The sequence below is a fragment of the Salvia miltiorrhiza genome, chromosome 4 (assembly GCF_028751815.1).
Source record: "Salvia miltiorrhiza cultivar Shanhuang (shh) chromosome 4, IMPLAD_Smil_shh, whole genome shotgun sequence".
Lineage (NCBI taxonomy): Eukaryota > Viridiplantae > Streptophyta > Magnoliopsida > Lamiales > Lamiaceae > Salvia > Salvia miltiorrhiza.
The window spans coordinates 2,888,554-2,913,223 of record NC_080390.1 but is presented as its reverse complement, the minus strand read 5'-3'; the positions used below and the strand labels follow the sequence as shown (position 1 = coordinate 2,913,223).

The following is a 24,670-nucleotide window of genomic DNA, read 5'->3' as shown; positions in this document are numbered from 1 at the left end:
TCGTCTCACTTCCTCCTCAGTTCACCATATCAGCCAACCTGGTCGAGCCCTAACTCTCTTCTCCGCCCAAATGCCGCCGCCGCCGCTGCCGTACTCTCCGTTGGAGTCGCTGCCCCGATTCCTCACTATCAACTCGGCGTCTCCCCCTTCCAATCTGCCTTTGGAGAAGGCGGAAGGAAAAAGCCCTAATCTTAGAAGCGAAAGTTGCCGCCCCTTTAGTTCGTCGTCTCCGCGTTCTGGTCTCGGCCGCCGCGCCGCTGCTCCCGGAATTGCCGTTGCTGATGTCTCTCAAAATCAGGGGAGGTCGCCCCACGATTTGAGCCCTAACCCTCCTTCCTCAAAACTGAGTTCTAGCTTTCCTTGCCGCCGAGAATCTGCCGCCGCTGCGACTGGATGGCCGGCGAGATTCGCCGCGCTGCTGCACTGTCTGGAGGCGCCGCTGCCTCTCCGGCGTTCGGCCCTTCCTTCTCTGTCCGTCGAGCTCTGACAAGCAGCAGGGCTCTGCCCCATCGGGCCATCGTCTGTGAGTTGCCGGTTAGCGCGACGTGGCCGCCCTGTTATTCAGCGGAGGTCTTGTCGTCGTCGCCTCGGTCTTGGTTCAACCGAACGGGCAGTCGGTCCTATTTCATAAAGCTAAGTTCTCTAGTCTCGATTGTTTTCGTTGCGTGGTTGGATTTCGATATGAATACAGATTTACCCGAGTGAGAAATTTTAACTTAGCACTCTATGTGTGTGAGCATGCTAGCAAGTCTATATTCGATTTATAAGCTGTGGTGTTCTCTTTTCCATTTGCGTGTGAAGCATATTGATGTTCTATGCATAACTGATCATGCTTGAGGATGCTAGATGCGTATGTTGAGAGGGTGACTGAGATAGTGTAAATATCTTTGATGTATAAATGTTGGTTGGCTGTTGTTGCTGAGTTAAACGAACTGGAATGATTGACTTAAAGTTTGGTAGAGCAGTGAATGAGTGTTCCCTCTTGTTCTTCGATTTCTTGAGGTATTAAATGGGTTGGAACTGAACTGAAGTGAATGTTCTTTGCATTAATGCAGGTGAAATCTTGGAGGAGTTGAAGAGAGTTAAAGAAGTTTACCTCCTGGCAATGTATGAAGGCCCCTGCTGTCCTGAAACTTTCTAAGTGGAGGTTATTTGCTGCTGAAATCTGGAGCAAAATGAAGTTGTTGGGTGTGGAATGCACACTTGAGTGAGCTAGGGAGAAGGGTGCAGAGGTAGAGGTAGGGTGGCTGATGTATGGGTTAGATGGGATGGGGGCCTCCATAGAGGAGGTTACTGGACTGTACACTTGAGTGTGCTAGTAAAAAAGGTGCAAAATAGGCTGAGGAAGGAGTGCAGTGGTGAGGCAGCCCACGTTTCCTTTCCTTTTCTTTTCTTCCCTTTGTTTACTTGTTAGCTTACGGTGTAGTTAGGAATATAGAAATAAGAGTTGATTGTGAGTAGGAAGTTTGTAAAGTATGAGAATGAGATTGTGGTGAATAAATGGAATATATTCTTATGTCTCGGTGATTCTGTAAGTGTAATATGAATCTCCTGTTTTGACATATGATCTTCCGCCTTGTTAGAATTGACAGGTTGTAAAATGAATCCGAATTAAATCCGTAGATTTAATTAACTCACGAGTCGGAAATAATCCACGACTTAAGTAATTATAAATAATAGAATCTATAGTCCCATCTCGCTCAATAAATAATATGACTTCGCTAAGTTAACTTTTGAAATAATATCATTGACTGCTTTAACAAAATAAATTCAGGATCATAAGCTGAATTCATATCAAGATAATAACCGGGTTTCATTCATTGATGATGAATAATAAACACGCATTACTGAATTTAATATATATAAAAGAGCGGGTCACTACAGGCAGGGACGGATCTAAAGGCCAGGCACCCCCGGCCATCGCCCAGTCAATTTTTTTTTTGTTACATATATATGTATTTCAAATAATTATTTCAAGATTCAACTCGTTTTCTTTACTAAAACTTTATTAGAATCATCCGGTTAAATCTAGCCCAGTCATTATTAAATTTCTAGGTCCGTCCCTGCTCGTAGGCATAATCCGCTACATCATGTTTTGCCGCAACATTCATCTTGCGCTCCTCATCTACCCTCTTGTACTTGTCTATTTGTTCCATCGACAGCCTACCCCAACATTCATCTTGCGCTCCTCATCTACCCTCTTGTACTTGTCTATTTGTTCCATCGACAGCCTACCCCTGTCGTTGTTGATGGTCATCTTGTTACTTCGCTCACTCCCTGTCTCCTCCGCTGACACGTTCATGTAGGATATATATTTTAAAGCTAGAAGCTCTAGAATTGCAGAGATTTTTTTAAATACTGAATTCTTAGACACGCCACGTGAGACCATGAATCAAGGGGAGCGCAAGAATTTCTAATCGTATTATATATTGATGTTGAAATAAAATTACCTTAAAATCAAAAAATATATATTAAAATTAGACATTTAGATTTTGTGAATTATAATTTCGTTATAAAATTATTTTCATTAACGTATAAGCTCAAACAAAAAAGAAAAAAAAACTACAAATGAATACAGTTACCAAAAGATAGTAACGACGAATCATTAGGCTTTAAGCAACCATAAACGATCATTTTTTAAAGTCTGATATAGTGAGTGAAATGGGTCCTTAAGTTACATGGCAGACACATACAGGCAAAAAGGAACAAAACCAAACTCTCAAGTTTCATTCTTAATCCATCTTGGCAATGATGGGATTGAAAATGGTCTTGAGCTCCTTCATCTTATTTTTGTAATCATCAGCTTCTGCAAGTTTGTTTGAGCCCAACCATTGTATAAAAGACTTGAAAGCATCTTCCATCTTCTTCTTGTCGTCTTCTGTGAGCTTGGCTGCACATCTGATGGCGTTCCTCGTGTTGTAGGCGTAGTCCTCCACGGCATACTTGGCCGCAACATTCTTCTTATGCTCCTCATCTTCCCTCTTGTACTTGTCAGCCCCGTCAACCATCTTCTCTATTTGCTCCTTGGACAGCCTACCCATGTAGCTGTTGATGGTGATGTTGTTATTCTGTCCACTCGTTGCCTCTCCCGCCGACACGTTCAGGATACCATTCGCATCAATGTCGAAGCACACATTGAAACAAATTGCACCCCGGGGAGCCGCTGGAATGCCTGTGAGCGTGAATCTCCCTAGCAGATTGTTGTCTGATGCCCTGCTTCTTTCCCCCTCGTACACCGGAAATGAAACACTAGTCTGATTGTCCTTCGTTGTGAAGACATCTTTTCTTTCCTTCCTTGTTGGGATAGGTGTATTCCTCGGAATACACACGGCCATCAAATCTCCATCAAGTCCAATACCAAGGGGCAACGGAGTAACATCCAAAAGAACCAATTCTCGCACCTTATCATCGCCTTCACCACTCAATTGAGCAGCAAGCGCGGCAGCGCCATAAGCCACAGCTTCATCCGGGTTAATGCTCTTGCACACCTTTTTCCCATCGAACAACTCCTGCAACATCTGCTGGATCTTGGGAATTCTGCTCGACCCGCCCACCAACACAATATCATGGACGCTGCTCTTCTCCATCTTTGCCTCCTGCAAACACACCTTAACCTGCTCTATACATGTGTTGAATAAATCCATGCAAAGTTCCTCAAATTTAGCACGAGTGATAGTCGAAATGGAATCAAACCCCTCAAACAATGATTCAATCTCAATATGGGTTTCGACGGTGGAGGAAAGGATTCTCTTGGCCCTTTCACAAGCACTCCTTAATCTCCTAATAGCTCTTGGATTCTCACTAATATCTTTATTCTTCTTGTGCTTGAACTCTTTGATGAAGTGATTCACCATCCTGTTGTCCATGTCCTCGCCTCCAAGATGAGTATCTCCAGAAACAGCCTTCACTTGTAAAGTACCTGCAGCCTTAATCGTCACCAAAGACACATCAAACGTGCCACCACCAAGGTCGAAAATGAGCACATTTTTTTCCCCATGGATCGTAGCTCGTTTATCCACAAGGTATGCGATGGCTGCAGCAGTAGGCTCATTGATGATCCTCATAACATTAAGACCGGCAATGACTCCCGCTTCCTTGGTTGCACGACGCTGAGAGTCATTGAAATAAGCAGGCACGGTGACGACGGCATTGTTCACCGTCTCTCCAACATATGCCTCGGCGACATCCTTCATCTTGGTGAGCACCATTGAGGAGATCTCCTCAGCTGCAAATTGCTTCTCCTCTCCTTTGTATGTTACTACTATCATAGGCTTGTTGGTGGGGTCAGCAATGACCTTGAATGGCCAAAGTATCATGTCACTCTGAACCGTTGGGTCGTTGAAATTACGACCGATCAGCCTCTTAGCATCTGTTCAACACAGAGTAAGAAAGAATTCAAATAGTCGGAGCAGAAAGAATTCAACAAAATTTAGAGCGCTTAAGAAACGATAGGATAAAATCAAGAAAATAAACTCGTGCTTGTTCAAAATTAAGACAAGTTACATGTAGCTCTATAAATGAAACAATAATTGAAGGTTGCATCTACTTGCTGAATTAATAAACACATAACTTTGATAAGAAAACTATATATCCTTCCTCACGACACATCCAAATTCGTAAACATAAATACTTTTATATAATACCAATAAATATGATTGCATTCTAGTCTAAGCTACATATACACTAACCCAAATAAGTATGATTCAATTTACTTTTGCTGAATATTTATCACTCTTATGAATAATTAAGACATTACCCCAATGACCGAAGTCGTAATCATTTTTTATTAAAAAAATATCCTCCCTCTTCCAGTATCTATCTCTTTCACATATATAGGAAAGAAGTAGAAAATAGAAGGGAAAAAAAATCAATCAAAAGCATGAAAAATTAAAGAGAAAAGAAAACTGACCGAAAATAGTGTTAATGGGATTATTGGCGACTTGATTCTTGGCGGCGTCTCCTATGAGACGCTCGGAGTGGGTGAAGGCGACGTAAGACGGCGTGGTGCGATTTCCCTGATCATTCGCTATAATCTCAACGCGTTCGTGCTGCCACGCTGCCACACACGAATACGTCGTCCCCAAATCGATCCCAATCGCCCGTCCTTGCCCCTTTTCTGCCATTGATGCCAACAATAAGCACATACACTTCAAAATGCTTGTCGAGAGCGCGAAAATTTCAACTAGGAATTGAAATGCACGATATTGAAAGAGGTAGAAGGCGTTTTCTGGAAAGAAGAAAATGAAATGGCGTACGCTGATAGAAACCCTAATCCAAAAGTAGGAGTAGCAGGCCTTTTCCTGGCATCTGCCTAACTCGATCGACGTTACATTGCCCAATAAAAAGTGCTTATGATAAATGTTTTAAAGTAAGTATTCAGATTTCAATGTCATACAGTTTATCAGCGCGCGGAAGCTTTATTTATCAAATATGATATGATGACAGCATATACGTAGATATATAGATAAAAAGAAGGTGAAATTTTAATGCTACTCTTGTAGATTGATGAAACAATACAATTAAAATTGATATACTGAAGTGATGCCGAGGACTTCAATAAATTATCTACACCGGCTGAGGCTGACCACCATTCACAATTAATGAACTTTTTTAGTGTGGAATGTACGTATATTCTTTAATTTGTTGATGGTGAAAATAGTACTCCCTCCGTCCACGAAAAAGTGCCCCATTTGGGTGCTGGCACGGGTTTTAAGAAAGCTGAAAAATGTGGTGTAAAGATAGTGTAAAAGACTAAAAGGGTAGTGTTAATATATTGTGGTTACTTTTACTAATCTTGCACTAACTATTTGGCATTATTTTATTAGGTGAAAATTCAGAAAATAAATATATAAATAAAATGGAAAATAAATAAACTGGAAATAAATAAATAAATAAGTAAATAAACTGGAAATAAATAAACTGGAAAATAAATAAACTGAAAATTCAAAAATAAATAAATAAATAAACTTGAAATTCAGAAAATAAATAAATAAATAAACTGAAAATTCAGAAAATAAATATATAAAAAATGGAAAATAAATAAATAAATAAATAAACTGAAAATTCAGAAAATAAATAAATAAACTGGAAATAAATAAATAAATAAATAAACTGGAAATAAATAAACTAAAAATTCGAAAATAAATAAATAATAAACTGAAAATTGAGAAAATAAATAAATAAACTGGAAATAAATAAATAAACTGGAAAATAAATAAACTGAAAATTCAAAAATAAATAAATAACTAAACTTGAAATTCAGAAAATAAATAAATAAAATGGAAATAAATAAATAAATAAATAAACTGGAAATAAATTAACTGAAAATTCAGAAAAAAAAAATAAACTGGAAAATAAATAAACTGAAAATTCAAAAATAAATAAACTTGAAATTCAGAAAATAAATAAATAAATAAACTGAAAATTCAGAAAATAAATAAATAAATAAATTGGAAAATAAATAAACTGGAAATAAATAAATAAATAAGTAAATAAACTGGAAATAAATAAACTGGAAAATAAATAAACTGAAAATTCAAAAATAAATAAATAAATAAACTTGAAATTCAGAAAATAAATAAATAAATTAACTGAAAATTCAGAAAATAAATATATAAATAAAATGGAAAATAAATAAACTGGAAATAAATAAATAAATAAATAAACTGAAAATTCAGAAAATAAATAAATAAACTGGAAATAAATAAATAAATAAACTAGAAATAAATAAACTAAAAATTCAAAAATAAATAAATAAATAAACTTGAAATATAGAAAATAAATAAATAAATAAACTGAAAATTAAGAAAATAAATAAATAAATGGGATTAATTGTGTGGGTTAATTGCATAGATTAAATAAAAGTGTGGATTTATTAATGACATAAGTTGTAAATAAATTGAAAAGTAAAGGGTATGAATGTACAAAAAGGTAAACAAAGCACTTTTTCGTGGAAAAAAAAAAGAGGTAAGAAGGGCACTTTTTCGTGGACAGAGGGAGTATATATCTATTTTTAAAGATAAAAATATAACACGAATTTGAAATGGCATAAACTTTTCATAATTATCGATCGCGGCAACTTGCAAAAGGGAACAAAAATAAACTCAACCAATCATCAAGTTTCATTCTTTTTCTTTTAGGGACATTAAGTTTCAATCTTAGTCTATCTTGGCAATGATGGGATTGAAAATGGTCTCGAGCTCCTTCATCTTATTTTTGTAATCATCAGCTTCTGCAAGTTTGTTTGAGTCCAACCATTGTATAAAAGACTCAAAAGCATCTTCCATCTTCTTCTTGTCGTCTTCTGTGAGCTTGGCTGCACATCTGATGGTGTTCCTCGTCTCGTAGGCGTAGTCCTCCACAGCATACATGGCCGCAACATTCTTCTTATGCTCCTCATCTTCCCTCTTGTACTTGTCAGCATCGTCAACCATCTTCTCTATTTGCTCCTTGGACAGCCTACCCATGTAGCTGTTGATGGTGATGTTGTTGTTTAGTCCACTCGTTGCCTCTCCCGCCGACACCTTCAGGATACCATTCGCATCAATGTCGAAGCACACATTGAAACAAATTGCACCCCGGGGAGCCGTTGGAATGCCTTCGAGACAGAATTCCCCTAGCAGATTGTTGTCTGTTGCCCTGCTTCTTTCGCCCTCGTACACCCGAAATGTCGCATTGGTCTGATTATCCTCCGCTGTGGAGAAATCTTTGATTTCCTTCCTTGTTGGGATAGCTGTATTCCTCGGAATAAACACCACCATCTTATCTCCATTACATTCAATACCAAGGGACAACGGAGTAACATCCAAAAGAACCAATTGTCGCACCTTATCATCGCCTTCACCACTCAAATGGGCAGCAAGCGCGGCAGCGCCATAAGCCACAGCTTCGTCCGGGTTAATGCTCTTGCACACCTTTTTCCCATCGAACAACTCCTGTAACATCTGCTGGACCTTGGGAATTCTACTCGACCCACCCACCAACACCACATCATGGATGCTGCTCTTCTCCATCTTAGCATCCTGCAAGCACATCTTGACCTGCTCTATACATGTGTTGAATAAATCCATATTAAGTTCCTCAAATTTAGCACGAGTGATAGTCGAAATGGAATCAATCCCCTCAAACAATGATTCAATCTCAATATTGGTTTCAAAAGTGGAGGAAAGGATTCTCTTGGCCCTTTCACAAGCAGTCCTTAATCTCCTAATAGCTCTTGGGTTCCCACTAATATCCATATTTTTCTTGCGCTTGAACTCTTTTACGAAATGATTCACCATCCTGTTGTCCATATCCTCGCCTCCAAGATGAGTATCTCCAGAAACAGCCTTCACTCTTAAGACGCCCGCATTAATAGTCACCAGAGACACATCAAACGTGCCACCACCAAGGTCGAAAATGAGCACATTTTTTTCGCCGCGGAAAGTAGCTCGTTTATCCACAAGGTATGCGATGGCTGCAGCAGTAGGCTCATTGATGATCCTCATAACATTAAGGCCGGCAATGGCTCCCGCATCCTTGGTTGCGCGACGCTGAGAGTCGTTGAAATAAGCAGGCACGGTGATCACAGCATTGTTCACCGACTCTCCAAGATAAGCCTCGGCGACATCCTTCATCTTGGTGAGCACCATTGACGAGATCTCCTCAGCTGCAAACTGCTTCTCCTCTCCTTTGTAGGTTACTACTATCATAGGCTTGTTGGTGGAGTCAGCAATGACCTTGAATGGCCAAAGTATCATGTCACTCTGAACCGTTGGGTCATTGAATTTGCGACCGATCAGCCTCTTTGCATCTATGGGGAACATAGAGTAAGAAAGAAGTCAACTAGTCGGAACAAAAATAGAAGAGAAAGCAACAAAATTTAGAGTGCAGATAAAATTGAAGAAAATAAACTTGTGGTTAAACGAGGGCTAGGAGCGTCTGCTCCAACCACATAATATTACAGTAATTAACCCTCACGGCACTTCTCAACCATCGCTACACAAATCCAAATTGGTTATCAATAAATATTTATATACCACTATAAGTCAAACAATAATTGAAGTTTGCATTTACTTGCTCAATTTTTTCCACTTAAACATATCGAACCAAAAAAGGAAAAAGAAAAAAATCAAACAAGAGTAAAGAAAACTCACCAAAAATAGTGTTGATGGGATTATTAGCAACTTGATTCTTGGCGGCATCTCCGATGAGACGGTGGGAGTCGATGAAGGCCACATAAGATGGCGTGGTGCGGTTGCCCTGATCATTCGCTATAATCTCAATGCGTTCATGCTGCCACGCTGCCACACATGAATATGTCGTCCCCAAATCGATCCCAATCGCCCGTCCTTGCCCCTTTTCTGCCATTGATCCCAACAATTTATAAACAGCCCTGCAACTCAACAGAACAAACAATATCGACCGAATATCAAAATGCTTAAAAATTTCAACAAGGATATTGAAAGAGGTACAAGGTGTTTTCTCAAAACAAGAAAATGAAACGACACCTACTTTAAACCAGTTTTTTTACTTTTTCAGGGTGTTGCCAGTTTCTATACAGGGTGTTGCTAGTTTCTTACTTTTTCAGGGTCTCCCACCATAATACACACTCTCTCTATATCTATATATATATATTTCTTAATTAATTTTATTTGTATTATTATTTATATACTTTAATTATATTTTTAAATTAAAATTCTATATTTTAATTATCTAATTTAATAAAATAAATTTAATTTAAAATTCTAAATTATAATTAAAATTACATATAGCCGTTGCTTTTTTATAATGCAAAATAAAACATTCAAAATTAATGGACTACAACACAATGCAAAATAAAAAAAAAAAAAAAAAAAAAAAAAAAAAGACCACAAGGTCACCGAAGCCATACTCCCATATAATTCAATGGCATGCTTTTCAATGTTTAAAAAGTAGGCCACAAAAGCAAAAAAAATGGCTGTCAGCTTCAAATTTGGGTCCCACACGGTTTGAGAAACCAGTTCTTTCTTTCACCTGGTTTCTCGATTTTTTCAAAGAAATTAGTTCCTACTTACTCCAATGCTAGTTCTTGGTTTTAGATACTCCCTCTATCTACGAAAAAGTGCCCTACTTACCCCTTTTTTTTGTCCACGAAAAAGTGTCATATTTACCTTTTTGTACATTCATACCCTTTACTTTTCAATTTATTTACAACTTATGTCATTAATAAATCCACACTTTTATTTAATCTATGCAATTAACCCACACAATTAACTCACTAATTAAAACTACGAAACCAACTCCCCCACGCCTAATCAATCTCATTTCTCCCAAAATTAAATTACTTTTTCTCTGAACTCAAACAAGTGGAAGAAATACACACAAACCCTCCAAATTGTATATCCAATTGTATCTACAGCCCGATTTAATGGCTTTTGGGCTATGTGTGTTTGTTGATTAGCTCAATGAAATAATAAACATGTTCTGAAAATTAACTCCACTTCACGTGTGAATTCTGCACTACAAGAAATTGGGTTTTTACCCACACATAATAATGTGTGGTAGTTTAGCCACACATAATTTCAAAATGTGTAGGTAATTCACACAAAAAAAAAAATTCATTAGTTATTGACATTTAAAATGTGAGGCAAAAATATTTTCGCGACATTTATTATTTTACGGTTATTTTTAAGTTTTATTTATGTATAATAAAATTTATTTTAAAATTTGTTGCACCAACGTGGCAAACTAATAAAACTTATTAACCACTCATAATTCTAAATTATCTATGTGTGGGTAATGAATTTTTATCATTATTTATTCTTGACATGTAAGAAACGTGGAAAAATATTTTTAGCTACATTTATATTTTGGCTTTAATTAATTATTTATGCAAATCTTAATTGGTGTTTTACCCACGCATAATTACCCACACATATTTTGAAAAATGTGTAGGTGAAACAATTTGAAACTTTTAATTAGTTATTGACATTTAAAATGTGTAGCAGAAAATTTATTTGTAACATTAATTATATGGCGGTAATTCTTTTTTAAGTTTTATTTTATTTAATGAAGTTTATTTTTATATTTGGTGTTCACCTCTATTAATTTTTTTAAACCACACATAATATATGTGTGGATAATAATTTTTATATTTATATTTTGACAAATTAAAGTAAATTTAATTTTATTTTTATATATTAGTGCCAACTAATCAATTGATTTCTCTACAATTATACAATAAAATAAAAATTAAATAGTCTTTAACATTAAAATAGACATAAAAAAAAAAAAAAACAAGAATGAATATGTTAAAAAAACACAAGAATTAAAATAGGCATAAAAATTAAATAGTAGTCTTTAACATTAAAATCGAACTCGTAGGATTGTTTAAACTCTCAACAACTAAAAGACAAGAAAATATTAACAAACTAATCAATGTCATTAGAACTCCCAGGCGCGGGCCCCATTTCTTTAATTTGTTGATTTTAGCCGAATAGTGGCGGGCCCCATTCCTTCACTTTCTTGTTTTCAATCGAATATTGGTGACTTGGTGTTCCCATTTTACTTTTTTTCCTTTGAATATGGAGTATATGTTACGTAAAATAGATACCATATGTTGCTTTATAAATTCAATATATATATATATATATATATATATATATATATTGCTTTGTTGAATCACTTGTAGCTAAAATTGAGGGGGTCATGCGTATAGTTCAAATTTTTGGAGGTGTAATTTTTATATCTTTTTGCAATCACGAATGGGTATTGAATTTCTGATCAATATAAAATTTAATTTAAATATATATTTAAAATATATAAATAATATATAAATTATAATTGAAATAAAATTAATATATATATAGATATATAAGTGAAGTATGTATTATAGTGGCACTCTTAAAAAATAAGAAACTAATTTATTGTTGAAAGAGATGTAAAAGAAAAAGTAATTGATTTTTTAAAGCTGATGTGACATTTTGAAAACTAAAAATGGAGTTTATGATTGGAGGTGCCTCCAACTGTTTAAAAAATCAGTTTCCAAAATTGAGAACTACCATTGGAGAAAAAGGAAACTGGTTTCCAAAAAGAAATGAAGAAACTGGTTGCGACTTAAAGTAGGAGAAGCCCGGCGTTCAATCGTCTCTCCATCATCTTAACTCAACGTTACATTGTCCAATAAATAACTATTCAGATTTCGATATCATACACTTTAATTACCAGCCGAAGCTTTATTTATCAAATATACCAATCACTATATCAAAGTATAATTAGTAAATTCTTAATAGAGCACGAGCACGAGTACGAGCATATGAGCATGTGTGGGTGGATAGATAAAAAAGAAGGTTACTATGTGTTGTCTAGGGAGAGGAGATTAATACTCAAGACCTCGAGGAAGAAGACTTCAATCCAAATTATTTTAAAAGAGAAAATATAAAAAAGGAAAAATAACACCAAAATCCTTGTGATTTTGCGAAATTCGCATATTTCCCTTGACCTTCAAAAGGTAGTGATAAAATCCTTAACCGTTGCTCCGATTCTCATTTTTCCCTTAAGTGACGTTTTCCGGCCATTAATTAGATGACGTGTCACCAATGTGACACACTTATGCTGAGTAGATTATTTAGAAGTTAAACGACGTCGTTTTGCGTCTAACATAATAGCGTCAAAATCCCTGAAGTTTGGCTCGATTCTCGTTTTTCCCTTGACCTTAAAATGATGCTTTCTCGCCATTTTGTTGAGCTTCTTGTTGAGGGTGTTGGTTTGGTTGAGGGAACAAGGCAGTCGGGGGTTGTGTGCCGTCGTTTGACTTAGGGGCAGAGTTGAGAGAGATGAGGGAGGGTGGGGTCGGCGGCGGCGGTGTCGCTGCACTGCCCATCCAAGGGCGGATGGGAGAGGACAGAGAGGGAGATTCAGAGGGTGTTTCAGTTTGAGGGAGTACAGACGAAGGACGAGGCCGGCGCTCCTCGCCGGAGTTACAGCGGTGGCCGTCTCGTGCTTGTGTGTCCGCGGTGGCCGGAGGAGAAAATAGGAGAGGGGATCTGTAAAGAGATGAGAGAGGGGTTAGCGGGAGAGAGACGACCGGTGGCTTAGTCGCAGCGGCCGGAGGAGAAGAGAGAAGAGGAGCAGATCATCTCTGAAGAACCCTAATTTCATTTAAAACGACGACGTTTAATGTTCTCACTTAAACACAGTCAACGATTCACCGGAAATTTAATCCTACATGGATTTCCGACATCCATGTCAGCATAAGATTAGGGGCCGATCAATTTTATGGGAAAAATAAGAATCGGAATTAAGTTCAATGATTTAATCACTACCTTTTAAAGGTCAAGGGAAATATGCAAATTTCGCGAAACTACAAGGATTTTGGTGCTATTTCCCCTATAAAAAAATCCATGTTTTACAAAATGAAGTATAGATTATCTATTTTTGACATTTTTATCCTTATGTTTCACTTATACTCAATTTATAGTGATTTAGTATGTTAAATACTAGTGTATTTTTTTTTATGAAAGCTCGAGTACTAATGTTTGACATACTAAGGACCACCGCATTAACCACTAATGTTGGACATGCTTGTGTCTCAAATTAATATATTTATTATTAATACTCAATTCACATTGATCGAATATATCGTATAATGTTTGTGATTCAAGTAATATAAAATAGCGGATAAAGCTTTGAATCTATAAAGTAAGGACAATTTTATCTTTTCACATTTAAAGTGATCATTTTTATAATTTTCTTTTATAATAAATATTTTTTATCTTTTAATTTTAGAAATAGGTAAAACCTACCATTAGTTTTATAATAATATCCAATAAGGCTTAATGGAACTTATCTACGCCCTTCGTCTCAATAATACCGACCCATTAGTGTTTGTCATGGTTATTAAAAGAAGAGTAATTAAAAAGATAAAAATGATAAAAAAAAATAGCGAAGTCTAAATTTTTTTGTGAGAAAAAAATTATTTCCTTTTCTTAAACTGGATCGTTATTAATGGAACAGATGCAAAAGAAAAGTGAATCATTATTATATAATAGTTTATATAACCACAAGGTCATGGTTTGAACTTTGAAACCCACTTCCACCATTTTCCTTAATTATATAGTTTGCACATGTCCAGTCTGAAAAGAAAAAATTGTTTCCCCAACTCTTTTTGGCTTTTATGAAAATATCGTTTATATATAGTATTAAAAATGTCATTTATATACATTAAAAGTATCATTTGTAATAATTATTTTTCAGCTTATTTAAAAGTATTATTTGCATGCACTAAAACTATTATTTTTATTATTATTATTAAAAGTGTCATTTGTAATTTAGTAGTACCATTTATTTTTATAAAAAGTATCATTTGACTTTATAAAAAAATAGTACTATTTAAGAATTTGCATGCATTAAAAGTATCAATTTATGTTATTAAAAGTGTCATTTGCGAAATATCATTTATCGGCCCATTCGAAAGTATCATTTGCATGCATTAAAATTGTCATTTGGGTACACTTAAACTATTAATTACAAGTTTCTTATTTGTTACATTTAAACTACTCCCTCCGTCCCACCATTTTAGTCCCTTATTTCATTTTGAGATGTCCCAAAAAGATAGTCCACTTTTCTAATTAATACTATATAAAAATATTATTTTTACTAAATTAACCTTATTTAATGCTTCACTTAAATGTGAAAAGGATGTGTGAAAATAATAAATAAGGGTATAAAAGATAAAAAAATATAAAAATTAAATGCATTTTCTTAATATGTGTGAAAAGTGGGAGGGGACTAAAATGGTGGGACGGAGGGAGTATTAATTAATCTTCTTTGTCTTTTTCGACACACATTCAAAATGAAAAATAATATATACTCTCTCTGTCCGAGTAAAAGTGGACACACTTCCACTTTTATATGTCTCATTACAAGTGGCTCAATCCCAAAATAAAAATATTTTAGGCTTAATTAAGCCTATTTAACTTGTTTAATTAGGATTCATAGTTAAAATTTACTTCTATGCCTTCTATCTAACCCTAGCCACACTCAACCCCTATTCTTACAACTCTCTATCGCCTCACTCTGTTCGTCGCACCATGAAAAGACAGAGAATCTCTGATTCTCCGCCCTAGACCCTCAAATCCTGAAGGTCTTATGTCTCTCTCACTGGTGTCCTCGACGCCGAGCCACTGTCCTTTCCAAAGCTCTGTGGGTGCAACCCCTTTTCTATGCAAACCCTAGCATAAACGAGAGATTTGCCTACACAAGTAAATAGAAAAAAATTAAAGATAACACCACGGTAAACTCAGACTTAGGACCTCTGACCTTGAGCATTAACTACCTACCGACTACCACTAGGCCAACACACACACACTACTACCATCTATTCTTGATATTTACCCTGATTTCTTCTTCACCATACGTGCGAAATGCAATAATCCCATGTCCTTCACACTAAGGGACATTTATTTTGAAAAATTAATCTTGATAGATAAAAATAATAAGATTAATCCATTATTTACTTTACACTAAGTTTAGGATTGAAATTTTAAGATATTTCAAAGTCCTTGATTATTTCTATTATTCAAGCTAGTTTTGCTCGACTCTTATCCAATGAAAAAGATGGAATTGGAGAAATCCAACTATTTAGGATAAAAATACTCAATCATGTTTATAATCAATCATGCAACATAAACACCCTAAGATTGGGTCACTTTTCTTCTTGAATGTTGAAAAATAACAGTCACAAAACTAGGCAATCTATATTATTAGTCGAAATGGAAAATTAATAAACTAAGGGTGTGTTTACTTTGATAGAAAAGGTTAGAAAAAGTATATTTTCCATTTTCACATATTTCCTATGATGAATAATTTTCTCCGGTCAGGCTGGAAAATTTATTCGGGCAGCCCCTTTTCACTCATTTTCTCACAAATGTTGGATAATATTATCCTATTGGGAGGGTGTGAAAATATTTTCCAACATTTCGATTTGTTTATCCATCTGTTTCTAACAAAGTAAACACGTGATAAAAAAAAGGAGAAGAAGATAAATATTATCTCACCTTTTCTTATTCATCATTTTCAAATGAAAATTTTACTACCAATGTAAACACACCCTAACAAAAAAAAGATGGATTTAGGTATACTACCACTTATTACTCCATGTCTCAAACCATTCCGTAGCAGTTGGTTTTTGTGTGAAATGGAAGAAAAACAGACAATTAGGCATCTAGGAACGAACCACAAACTAGTCTAGTTTAGATAAGATTTAACTCAATTTTCGCATTTAATTTAATAAATTCAAAAAATTCCCATTTTGATGTACAAGGCATGATGCATGTGAATTCCATTATCGACGCATTAAATAATTGAAGTAAAGAACGTGGCAATTTCTCTTTGTGCAGCCACCAATTGATTCCAATACTGAATTACACAACATTCCCACAACGATATGGAAATAAATCAAACCACAATCTCCTGTTGTAGATTATGATGTCTCTCCTTTACTTCCTTTGAGATTGATAACTGCGAGCTCTTGTTCCACAAACTCTCCGGCACGCATAGAGGGATATTTGCAGGCTAGGGGTGAGTCCGCAAAATGGCCTAGCGGTTTCAAAATTGCGTCTGATGCTATGTGCCCGAAAAGCTAGGCCATCAAAGAAGAAGATACACGTTTTAGCAAGTCGTTTAGATTCAAGGTCATAGCAAAGCAGAAGAGCAGAACACTGAAATTATCAAAACATCGGTAAAGCATAAACTCACTGTTGAGGATACTCTCCAAAGGCTGCGATTTTGCTCTGAAGCTAATTTCATTGCTTCAATTGTGCGATCAGTCACAACAACTTCGTGCATGCCAGCTATGCATTCTCCAGCAGTTAGCCATTCTATCTGCATACGCATAACTCCAGTGAAGAATATAAAGATTTCTTATAGGAAAAGATCTAAAGTTAAGACTTCTCAAGTTATCTTATTTCTATCATGGTAGCAAGTTTTCAATCTAAATGGTAACAATTTTAGTCACATCAGCAACAGGGATAATATGGTTTTAGAAGGATCAGACAACCTTGCTTATCTTTTAGTGATGACCAAAACACAACTGAAAAGGGAATAACTAGCTGGATGCAAACATACAATCTACAGGTATTTATATTTAGACATGCCAATACTTAGGAAATCACCTGTTTTCCTGTTTGAATGAGGAGACATCCCACAGGAACTTTAACTTCCATTTTTTGCCCATTTCTCAGCCAAATATTTAGTCCCGGGAATCTACTCCTACCATGAATAGTAAGAAAGTTGAGGTCATAATGATACCCTGCAAATACTGTGCCTATTTGGCCATGGCGTTTTAGATTGCTTCCTGTTGGAGCAAGTAGGTGTGGTCCCTGAAAATGAAAATTGAATATTTTTGCATAAGAACATTTGAGGTATTGAAGAAACACATGCACAATGAAAATAACAATATATAGAGAGACAGAGAACAAGTGCGGTAATGAAGCAACACAAGCACCATGGATTTGCATCACACATAGGAAAGATCACATACCCACACAAACATTCAGTAGATGTTCAGTGTGGAAGTCATGAATGAGTTGAAGAAAGAGGTGGAGTTTAGAAGGGTAAACCTGGTTCATAAGAGACGTGAATGCATCTTTCTGCAGGCCAAATCCAACTGCAGCCATTTCAGCAACAACCTAACAAAGAATGTCATAACATGAAAGAAAAATAAATTATACTAGCCATACAAAATAAGAACAGGAAATCTGATATTCACCTCTATAGCAGACACCATTTTGTACCCCCATGAATCCATGGTATCTTTCCACACAGGAAATCCCTCAGGTATGACAGGCTCAGAGTTAAGTTCCTACAAAAGAAATATGCATCAGCATACGAAGCCCATAGACAGCATTCATAGAACACCTTTATGAGATTGACCTTAAAGCGGGTACTTGATGGCCGTGGACCAACCCTCCACATATACCGCCACTTAGGGTCAGGTCCAGCAGGATTGGAAGGCTGAGACTCTACTGGCATTGATCTTAGCTTCTCTTGCATTTCTTCATCAACTAAACTACGGGGTACTTCAACTCCTTCAGGTGTCACTCCTACCTGAGTAAACATAACACAAATGTCGCGATTAGATTTGTGTGATGGAGAGAATGGAATGAAACCTTAGCAGGAAGTCACTCCAAACAAGAATATTTAAAGATATAGCTATTATCAACCACATAATCTCCTCAGGGGGCGTTTACTTTTAAGGATTAGCCTTGATAGATAAAAATAGTAAGACTAATCCCGTGTTTACTTAGATAGATTGAAACTTTTAGATATCTCAAGGCTCTTGATTATTTCTATCATTTAAGCTAGTTTTGCTTGATTCATGTCCCATTGAGAGGGTGGGATTGAAGAAATCATACGCTTGAGGATAAAAATACCCAATCATGCATCTTATCAATCATGTAAAGTAAATTGAACTCCAAATGGAATATGGAAATATAGAATATAAGAAAGAACAGATGCTAAATAAAATAATCTTGCTCTTTCTCAACTTCTTTGGATACAGTCATACAGAGTGTATGTGATAATGTGGTCCCACTGTTAATTCTTGAGGACTTAATCTAATACCATTCCGTGCTCTCATATTCACTATTTGTTCCATCCACATACCAGTACTGATCACCAAACTAAGCTATAGTGATCATACATTGAGTTTATTTTGTATTGCAGATGAGATAAAATGCCCAAGAGGGTTTATTAAAATATAGATTAGTTGGAGAAAAAACCATGAGTGACTATGGTCTTGGGGATGCGAGAAACTGGAGAAATGCACAGATGCAGTATATAGCAAAGATATGCAGACAAATACCCACAAAGAAGTGTGTATGTGTGTGCGTGTAAAATGCACCCAATTGTATTCCATGGACACCAATGCCAACAAAAGCAAAAGCACTAACACAAGAAATTACTTAAAACCCAAACGTTCGAGTATCTAATTGCAATTATCAGTACCCAAAATTCGAAATCAGTCACACTCAAACATGCCCACTACTGAATTAAGAACTAAAAGACCTGGTAATGGAGCTGCGGGCGCTCCTGGCGGCGCTTGAAATCATCGGGCATTTCAAAATACTTCTCCATCATGTCGAGAAAGCGATCGTTGTCTGCGGCGGAGCATCGCGGATCCTTAACAAGCAGAGCTCCCGTCTCTCTTAGGGTTCGGCTGACTTCCGAGCACAGAGTCTTCAGATTCGAATCGGGCTCCTCCTTGCCCGGGCTCGGAGAATTCGCGGAGAATTCCAAGTAGGGCGCCAGATCGATCACCGGAATCTGCATAGCTGAGTTTTAGAGAGAGAAAGAGAAAGTTTTTGGGATTGGAAATGGTGGGGTAGTGGATTCCTAATTTTGTTTGGTGAAATGGTGATGGCGGGAGACTAAAATTGTATTTAAATTATTAATAATTCTCCACTATTTTGCAATTTTAATGTACTAGTATAATTTTAAAAACATCTTTAAGGGGACACCAAGCGATACGATATCCTATGTGTGAACAATGAGATCCCGAGTTCAAACCTCACTGCTCCTCCTCCCCAACTCCCTCAAATCCAAAAAAAAAATAACAAAAATACAATTTTAAAAACATTATAATAATGTCATCTTCTTTACCATTCTAAAAAAAAAAATCGTCGAAAAATCAACGTGACATATCTCATCATCGCAATTAGCATCACCCCATTAGTGATTTATATCATTATCATTTAAAATTTTAAAATATCAAGTTGAAATCACAAAATGAATACAAATTCATGCTTTAATTGATAATTAACTCTTAAACAAATAAATAATTTTTGTTCAACAATACGATCGCAGATTTATTACATGCTTGCAAATACAGTAATAACTTTAAGCAATTGTTTGCTTGCGAGCACTAAATTGTTTTTGGTCTCACACTAACTTCTCTCCTAACATGTCCATCTCATGTACTCCATAAAGACATTATACTATATGATACGTTATTATAATGATGATTTGATCGATTGAATGATAATATGGTAACTAAAATATTACGTATCGAGTCTTCAATTCTTTTATTTTTGGTAAGATTCGAGTCTTCAAAACTCAAAAGCCTTAAAAATATACTTCATTCGTCCCAATAATGAAGACACACTTCATTTGGGCACGGAGATTAAGGAGAGGTAGTTTAGGTGATAAAGTGTTGTGGCCCACATTATTAGTGTTTTGTTTAATTTAAGTTTAATGAATTTGTTGACTTCATTTTAAGTTTTGACTTTATATTTTGAATATTTAAATAATTAAATTTTGAAAATTTAATTAATTATTTAAATTAATTTTTTTTATCCAGATTTTACATTTTTTTTTATTCACTGTTATCAATTTAAACTCATTTTAATTCCAAAATTTTCAATTCCACTTAGTTCCAATATGAAAAACTGAAAAGAAAAGGGCGGTTCATCCAAAATTAAAAAACTGAAAATTAAAGAGACACATCAATTAAAGAAAATGGCGGTTCATCCAATTTCATTTCCATCGAAAATTTGAAGGCTTAAATTTACCACCAAAAATTTGCAATGTACAGCCTTATAAAGGCATTTCTACTCCCTACCATAATACATTACAAAATCTGAAATTACATTAATTAACATTACAGAAAATGAAATTACATAAATTAAAAGCTATTGTAGGACAATAATTAAAATAATTGAAATTAAAATTACAAGCAATTTGCAAATAATTTCATCATGAGACGCATTTTCAGGTCTTCATCTCGTGGAGATACGTGATTTTGGTTCATCAATGTAGTTAACATAATCATGTCCGTCTTTCTATTCATTACATCAACTTTCTTTCGACGCACATCAAACTCCTTTTACGTACGATCCTCATCGCATGAAGTTCTGCAATGAAATCATCTGGAATAATTGAAGATTGTGATGTCGTGGCTTTTCCTTCATTTAGCTTTAGCCTTATGTCTACCAACAGGACGCCTAATTGTTGAAGTACGGATAACTTGAGCTTCTGGATGTGAGTCGGTCGAGTCGAATCCATCTTCTTCGGTCCTTAATCTTTTTGAACTGCCATCCCCTTCATGAATGCTATCTTCATTGTATGGATATTTACGTATATTTTCACTGTCCAATTTCAATTTCACTTGGGATGATGGCGCATAACTTGTTTAAAAACTTCTCAATTCATGAATTTAGAAGCTCCTTAAATTGTTTGAGCCTCCCTTTCAACATCTTGGTTAGACATTTAGCTCATCTTTCAACTAATGCTTCCTTATATGCACAATCCACTTGGTCACATTTGCATTAAGTCATTTATAATGGTTTCTCAGTTACTTGATGATCTTTATTCGCCCAGTTGTAGATTGGTTGCTCGATCTTGTTGATACAAATCTAAAAATGTGTTCCCATAACACATCACCTTTTTGGTTGGTGTCAACAATTGGATTCTCGGTAACTATACACCAAGAAGACATGGAGAAGACATTAGTACTGTCTTCTTAATCTGTCCAATCTTGTGAATTGACGAAAGTATTTGTGCGTGTTTTTCGAATTTTTTGACTTGAGCTTTGAGAGATATTTTCAGAGATTTAATTATATTCGAAAATAAAAATTTAATGATATCTGGTGAATATTGAGAATTTGTAACAGCTTCGAATTTAATGAATTCTTCGAAGTTTGAAAAAATAACAAAAAGACAAAAAATATGCAAGATTGGAATCGATCAATTGGCAACTATGGACGACCTGCCTTTGAAGAAGGGAAATTAAATTTTCTTTTTTGCTTTCTGTGAAATTCCGATGTGACGGCAGAATTCCATCCCAAATGGGCGTATGGACGGCTCACAACTTTATGAAACACTATTTATGTAGACATCACTACAAAAAAAATGCTAATAACGATGGAAATTCTTATTTTTAAAAAATATTTAATCATTATTTAATTTAACGATGGAATTTATGAGAAAAAAAGATTCCTAAAATATGTTAATTTTTTTAATAAACAGTTTATTTGAAACAACGTCTTTTCGAAATTGCCAATTACTTGTTAGCAATATAATTGCTTAATTGCATCAGAGTCGAATTCAATGCAAAGCGAGGTTTCATGGAAATTTTAAGGGCCTTAATTAATGACTCATTAAGTTCAAAGGAAAATGACTTTGCTATCAAACTCAAAGTTGAAGGATACAGTGATAACATAAAATAAACTCAAGACTTGTAAATTTACTTATATTCGAGCATCAAATAGTTCAAATTAAAACTGACTTGGCCACATGGCTAAATATAACAGTTTTATACTTTTATGGGACCAGTTTCTGAAAGAATTTTTTTTATTTTTTCTAAGAAAAAAGTTAGCATTACAGACTGATCATCATGCTGTGTAACATGATGCCACATGTGATGCCACTAATAGCATATAAATGATCTTCATAATAATTGTTATTTTTAATCAACTTCTTAACTGAAATTCAAATAAATTGTTGTATTACAAATATTGAAGTGTCCCACATTGGATTGGAGATAATGGCATGAGCCACTTTATATGGTGAGGCAACCCTCTCCCTTATAAGGCCTTTTTAAGGGAGGAATGAGCCCAATATCCATTTCTAACATGGTATCAGAGCCAACCCAATCCAATGATGGGCCCCCCAATATCGTTGTCAACAGATGGCGTTTGGGATAGTCCACGCAGCGCGTGCATGGAGAATGAGCCCAATATCCATTTCTAACAACAAAAATAAAATAGCCTATAGAAATAATGAAAACCCTTTAAAATTTCTGCAGATCTCAATTATCAGTCGTCAACATATTCCTATACATTATGAAGATCATTAGTATCTCCCATCGACCAATTACAAAGGCATTATTTTCGTGTTAAAGTGGGAAAAAAAATTAAGCAATCTAAATGTCTAATTGTCTGATAATAATTCACGAAAACGAAAAACAGAGCATGCATGATTCCAAATTTAATGGATTCCGGCTTATTAATAAATTCGGAGCTACAGCACATGCCTTTGTTCTTCCCCACACCGTCCATGGCGCTGCTCTAATTTTCTTTATAGGTAGCAGCTTTTAATGCAGTTTCCTCACCCTCTCATCATCACTCTCTATCCTCCCCAATATATAAACACTTCACTCCTACTGCAGCTATCTATACACATTGATTTATATTGTGTTAATTACAATGAGATTGATGAGCAGATTGTTGACGGTTTGCAGCATTACGCTGCTGATTACCTCAATACACGCAAATGGAAGCCAATCTACTGACCTCGCGGCGGTGTCGGCCATCAGAGATGCGATGAGCGGTTCGATCGCCACCGCATGGACCGGTACCGACTGCTGCACGTGGCCGGGGATCGTCTGCCACCCGGAGACGCTCCGAGTCACCGACATCGTCCTCCGCGCCGGCGACTCGCCGAGTTCCGATCTACAGAGCGAGAAGCTCGATCTGACCGTCGATTGGACCGGCCTCATCTCCGACTCCCTCTGCCAGCTCGATCAGCTCAACACGCTCATCGTCACCGACTGGAACAGGATCTCCGGCGGGATCCCGCCGTGCATCACCTCGCTCTCCCGCCTCCGCATCCTCGACCTCTCCGGAAACAGAATCTCCGGCGAGATCCCTGCGGATATCGGGAAGCTGACCCAGCTCGTGGTGCTGAATCTCGCGGACAACGAGATCACCGGCTCGATTCCCCCATCCGTCGCCGGCCTCAGCAACGTGAAGCTTCTAGACCTCAGCAACAACAAACTCTCCGGTGAGATTCCGTCGGAGATGGGGAAAATGAGTATGCTGAGCCGCGCGATACTGAGCGGGAACCAACTCGGCGGTTCGGTACCTGAGTCGTTCGCCGGTCTGTCTAGGATGGCTGATTTGGACCTGTCGATGAACCAGATATGCGGTTCGATTCCGGATTGGATGGGGTCGATGCGGGTGCTGTCGGTCCTGAATCTGAACTCGAATAAACTTTCCGGTGAGATACCGGCGAGTTTGTTCGGCAACAAGGGTTTGAATTACTTGGATTTAAGCCGGAATTCATTGGAAGGGAAGGTGCCGGATAGTTTCAGCGCTGAAAATTACTTTATAAATTTGAATTTATCGTATAATAAGTTGAGCGGTGAAGTTCCAAAGTCTATTCAGTTGGTGAAGTATATGGGCGCCTTGGATTTGGAGGGCAATAATTTTGAAGCCTAGTCCATCCCATCTCCATAACCATAACTAATGTATCATCTCTTGAGTTTTTTTTTTTTTTTCCTTCTTAATTTGAAATTGTTGTGCATGGATGTCGCAAATGTACATTTAATTTTGCTTGGTATAAACCTTTGAATTTTTATTTTTGAAAGTTTGTAGCTTGTGCGAGGAAAAAAAAAGTCATTTTGTTGGATCATGCTATTAATGCATGTATGGTATGTTCTCAACCAGAGAGTGAAGTAGTACAAAGTTTACTGCGACATCGACTTACTGAGTCGATAATCTCTACCTCCAACTTCGCGGGTCATTAGCAAAGAGAATTACTATAGTGAATTAGTGATAAAAGAAAAAGAGAGAGAATGTTTCATTAATCATGAAAGTAAGCAATGAATAGAAGTACGTGTAAAGATCACCGGCGAAAAGAAGAACAAGAATTTACGTGGTTTGGTTTTTCAACCTACGTCCACGGGCCCAAGGAATGATACGATTTTATTCAC

The 24,670-nt window shown here is 36.2% G+C and overlaps 4 protein-coding genes across 7 annotated transcripts; 1 reads left to right on the top strand and 3 right to left on the bottom strand.

The window, feature by feature from the left end:
* Nucleotides 1–2,637: 2,637 nt before the first annotated feature.
* Nucleotides 2,638–5,474, bottom strand: LOC131022212 (heat shock cognate 70 kDa protein-like). Of its 2 annotated transcripts, XM_057951650.1 has the most exons (3): nucleotides 5,256–5,474; nucleotides 4,910–5,116; nucleotides 2,638–4,369 (listed from the first exon to the last, which is right to left on the bottom strand). In XM_057951650.1, exon 3 carries the CDS (start codon nucleotides 4,314–4,316, stop codon nucleotides 2,733–2,735), a length of 1,584 nt encoding a protein of 527 aa, XP_057807633.1. In that variant the 5' UTR covers nucleotides 4,317–4,369; nucleotides 4,910–5,116; nucleotides 5,256–5,474; the 3' UTR covers nucleotides 2,638–2,732. The 2 variants fall into 2 exon arrangements, with proteins under 2 accessions (XP_057807633.1, XP_057807632.1); XM_057951649.1 differs by having other exon boundaries at nucleotides 4,910–5,473.
* Nucleotides 5,475–7,036: 1,562 nt separating this feature from the next.
* On the bottom strand, nucleotides 7,037–10,028 carry LOC131022213 (heat shock cognate 70 kDa protein-like). Of its 3 annotated transcripts, none has more exons than XM_057951653.1 (3): nucleotides 9,872–10,028; nucleotides 9,135–9,373; nucleotides 7,037–8,791 (listed from the first exon to the last, which is right to left on the bottom strand). In XM_057951653.1, exons 2-3 carry the CDS (start codon nucleotides 9,346–9,348, stop codon nucleotides 7,158–7,160), a joined length of 1,848 nt encoding a protein of 615 aa, XP_057807636.1. In that variant the 5' UTR covers nucleotides 9,349–9,373; nucleotides 9,872–10,028; the 3' UTR covers nucleotides 7,037–7,157. The 3 variants fall into 3 exon arrangements, with proteins under 3 accessions (XP_057807636.1, XP_057807635.1, XP_057807634.1); XM_057951652.1 differs by lacking the exon at nucleotides 9,872–10,028 and adding an exon at nucleotides 9,493–9,848; XM_057951651.1 differs by having other exon boundaries at nucleotides 9,135–9,877.
* Nucleotides 10,029–16,288: 6,260 nt separating this feature from the next.
* On the bottom strand, nucleotides 16,289–19,411 carry LOC131022234 (uncharacterized). The gene is made up of 7 exons (XM_057951697.1): nucleotides 19,027–19,411; nucleotides 17,893–18,066; nucleotides 17,729–17,821; nucleotides 17,580–17,648; nucleotides 17,133–17,339; nucleotides 16,717–16,842; nucleotides 16,289–16,600 (listed from the first exon to the last, which is right to left on the bottom strand). The coding sequence occupies exons 1-7, from the start codon at nucleotides 19,288–19,290 to the stop codon at nucleotides 16,442–16,444; spliced, it is 1,092 nt and encodes a 363-aa protein (XP_057807680.1). The 5' UTR covers nucleotides 19,291–19,411; the 3' UTR covers nucleotides 16,289–16,441.
* A 3,496-nt stretch (nucleotides 19,412–22,907) lies between these two features.
* LOC131022240 (DNA damage-repair/toleration protein DRT100-like) lies at nucleotides 22,908–24,324 on the top strand. Its single transcript, XM_057951706.1, has one exon. The coding sequence runs from the start codon at nucleotides 23,163–23,165 to the stop codon at nucleotides 24,174–24,176; it is 1,014 nt and encodes a 337-aa protein (XP_057807689.1). The 5' UTR covers nucleotides 22,908–23,162; the 3' UTR covers nucleotides 24,177–24,324.
* Nucleotides 24,325–24,670: the final 346 nt, after the last annotated feature.